This window comes from Nothoprocta perdicaria, unplaced genomic scaffold (assembly GCF_003342845.1).
Source record: "Nothoprocta perdicaria isolate Ctin4 unplaced genomic scaffold, notPer1 scaffold_124, whole genome shotgun sequence".
Taxonomy (NCBI): Eukaryota; Metazoa; Chordata; class Aves; order Tinamiformes; family Tinamidae; genus Nothoprocta; species Nothoprocta perdicaria.
In genome coordinates this window covers 278662-280280 of record NW_020454361.1, presented here as the reverse complement: position 1 = coordinate 280280, position 1619 = coordinate 278662, and the positions used below count along the sequence as shown (strand labels likewise).

Genomic DNA, 1619 nt, shown 5'->3' with positions numbered 1-1619 from the left:
GTCAAAGGCTGGAGCGGCGCCGCCGCCGCACTATAACTCGTAGGGGCGGCCATGGCCACAGCCGCCTCCAACCCCTACAGCATCCTGGCGCCCAGCTCGCTCGTGCATGCCGAGGCGGCGGGCATGCAGCAGGGCAGCCCCTTCCGCAACCCCCAGAAGCTGCTGCAGGGCGACTACCTGCAGGGCGTGCCGGGCAATGGGCACCCGCTGGGCCACCACTGGGTGACGAGCCTGAGCGAGGGCGGCGCGTGGCCCTCGCCGCTCGCCTCGGCGCCGCTCGAGCAGCCCGACGTGAAGCCGGGCCGCGAGGACCTGCAGCTGGGCGCCATCATCCACCACCGCTCGCCCCACGTCTCGCACCACTCGCCCCACGGCAACCACGCGGGCGCCTGGGGCGCCAGCCCGGCGCACGGCGCCTCGCAGCCCCTCAACGTCTACTCGCAGGCCGGCTTCGCCGTGGGCGGCATGCTGGAGCACGGCGGCCTCACGCCGCCGCCCGCCGCCGCCGCCGCCGCCGCCATGCACCCGGGGCTGCGCGACGGCGCCGAGCACGGCGAGCTGGGCGCCCACCACTGCCAGGACCACTCGGACGAGGAGACGCCCACCTCGGACGAGCTGGAGCAGTTCGCCAAGCAGTTCAAGCAGCGGCGCATCAAGCTGGGCTTCACGCAGGCCGACGTGGGCCTGGCGCTGGGCACGCTCTACGGCAACGTCTTCTCGCAGACCACCATCTGCCGCTTCGAGGCCCTGCAGCTCAGCTTCAAGAACATGTGCAAGCTGAAGCCGCTGCTGAACAAGTGGCTGGAGGAGGCCGACTCCTCCACGGGCAGCCCCACGAGCATCGACAAGATCGCGGCGCAGGGCAGGAAGAGGAAGAAGAGGACGTCCATCGAGGTGAGCGTCAAGGGCGTGCTGGAGACTCACTTCCTCAAGTGCCCCAAGCCGGCCGCGCAGGAGATCTCCTCGCTGGCAGACAGCCTGCAGCTCGAGAAGGAGGTCGTGCGGGTCTGGTTTTGCAACAGGAGGCAAAAGGAGAAGAGGATGACGCCGCCGGGCGAGCAGCAGCCGCACGACGTGTACGCGCACGGCGTCAAAACGGACACGGGCTGCCACGACCTCTGACCGGCGGGCCGGACTGCGGCCGCGCGGATTTGCGGCCGGCCTTTTAACTTATGCTCACGGAGGGGGACGCGAAGCCGAGCGGGAGACTCGGAGCCCGGGGGGGGCCGCCTTCCTCCCCGCTCACCGTCTGGGCAATATTTTAATTGTTGTTTTTTTTCTTTTTTTCTTTTTTTTCTCTCTCAAACCTTTTCGCTGATCGGTACGTGTCGTTTACTGGCAGACGAGGTTTGTTTTCGGGCTCCGCTTAGGAAGAAGGAAAGAAAAAGAAAAAAAAAAAAAGAAAAAAAAGGAAAAAAAAAAAAGGAAACCCACGGGGAAAAAAAAACCAACAACAAAAAAAAAAGGAGAGACAGATGTGTGCCTATGAATAACCTTCCAGCGCCTTGGTTATATCAGCTGTATTTCAGGTGAATCTGTTTTACAATAGACTAGTTTTGCATTTTTAAAGACTTATATAGCGTTTTTAAATGTCTGAGGTGTTTTACTACAAACTGTAC

General features: G+C 62.3%; 1 protein-coding gene across 1 annotated transcript; it reads left to right on the top strand.

Moving 5' to 3' along the window:
- The first annotated feature begins 51 nt into the window (after positions 1-51).
- Positions 52-1279, top strand: POU3F4 (POU class 3 homeobox 4). The gene has a single exon (XM_026054676.1). The coding sequence runs from the start codon at positions 52-54 to the stop codon at positions 1120-1122; it is 1071 nt and encodes a 356-aa protein (XP_025910461.1). The 3' UTR covers positions 1123-1279.
- The last annotated feature ends 340 nt before the right edge of the window (positions 1280-1619 follow it).

What these genes read in the sequence shown, in the direction of transcription:
- POU3F4 (XM_026054676.1), top strand. Translation starts at nt 52, where the DNA reads ATGGCCACAGCCGCCTCCAACCCCTACAGCATCCTGGCGCCCAGCTCG.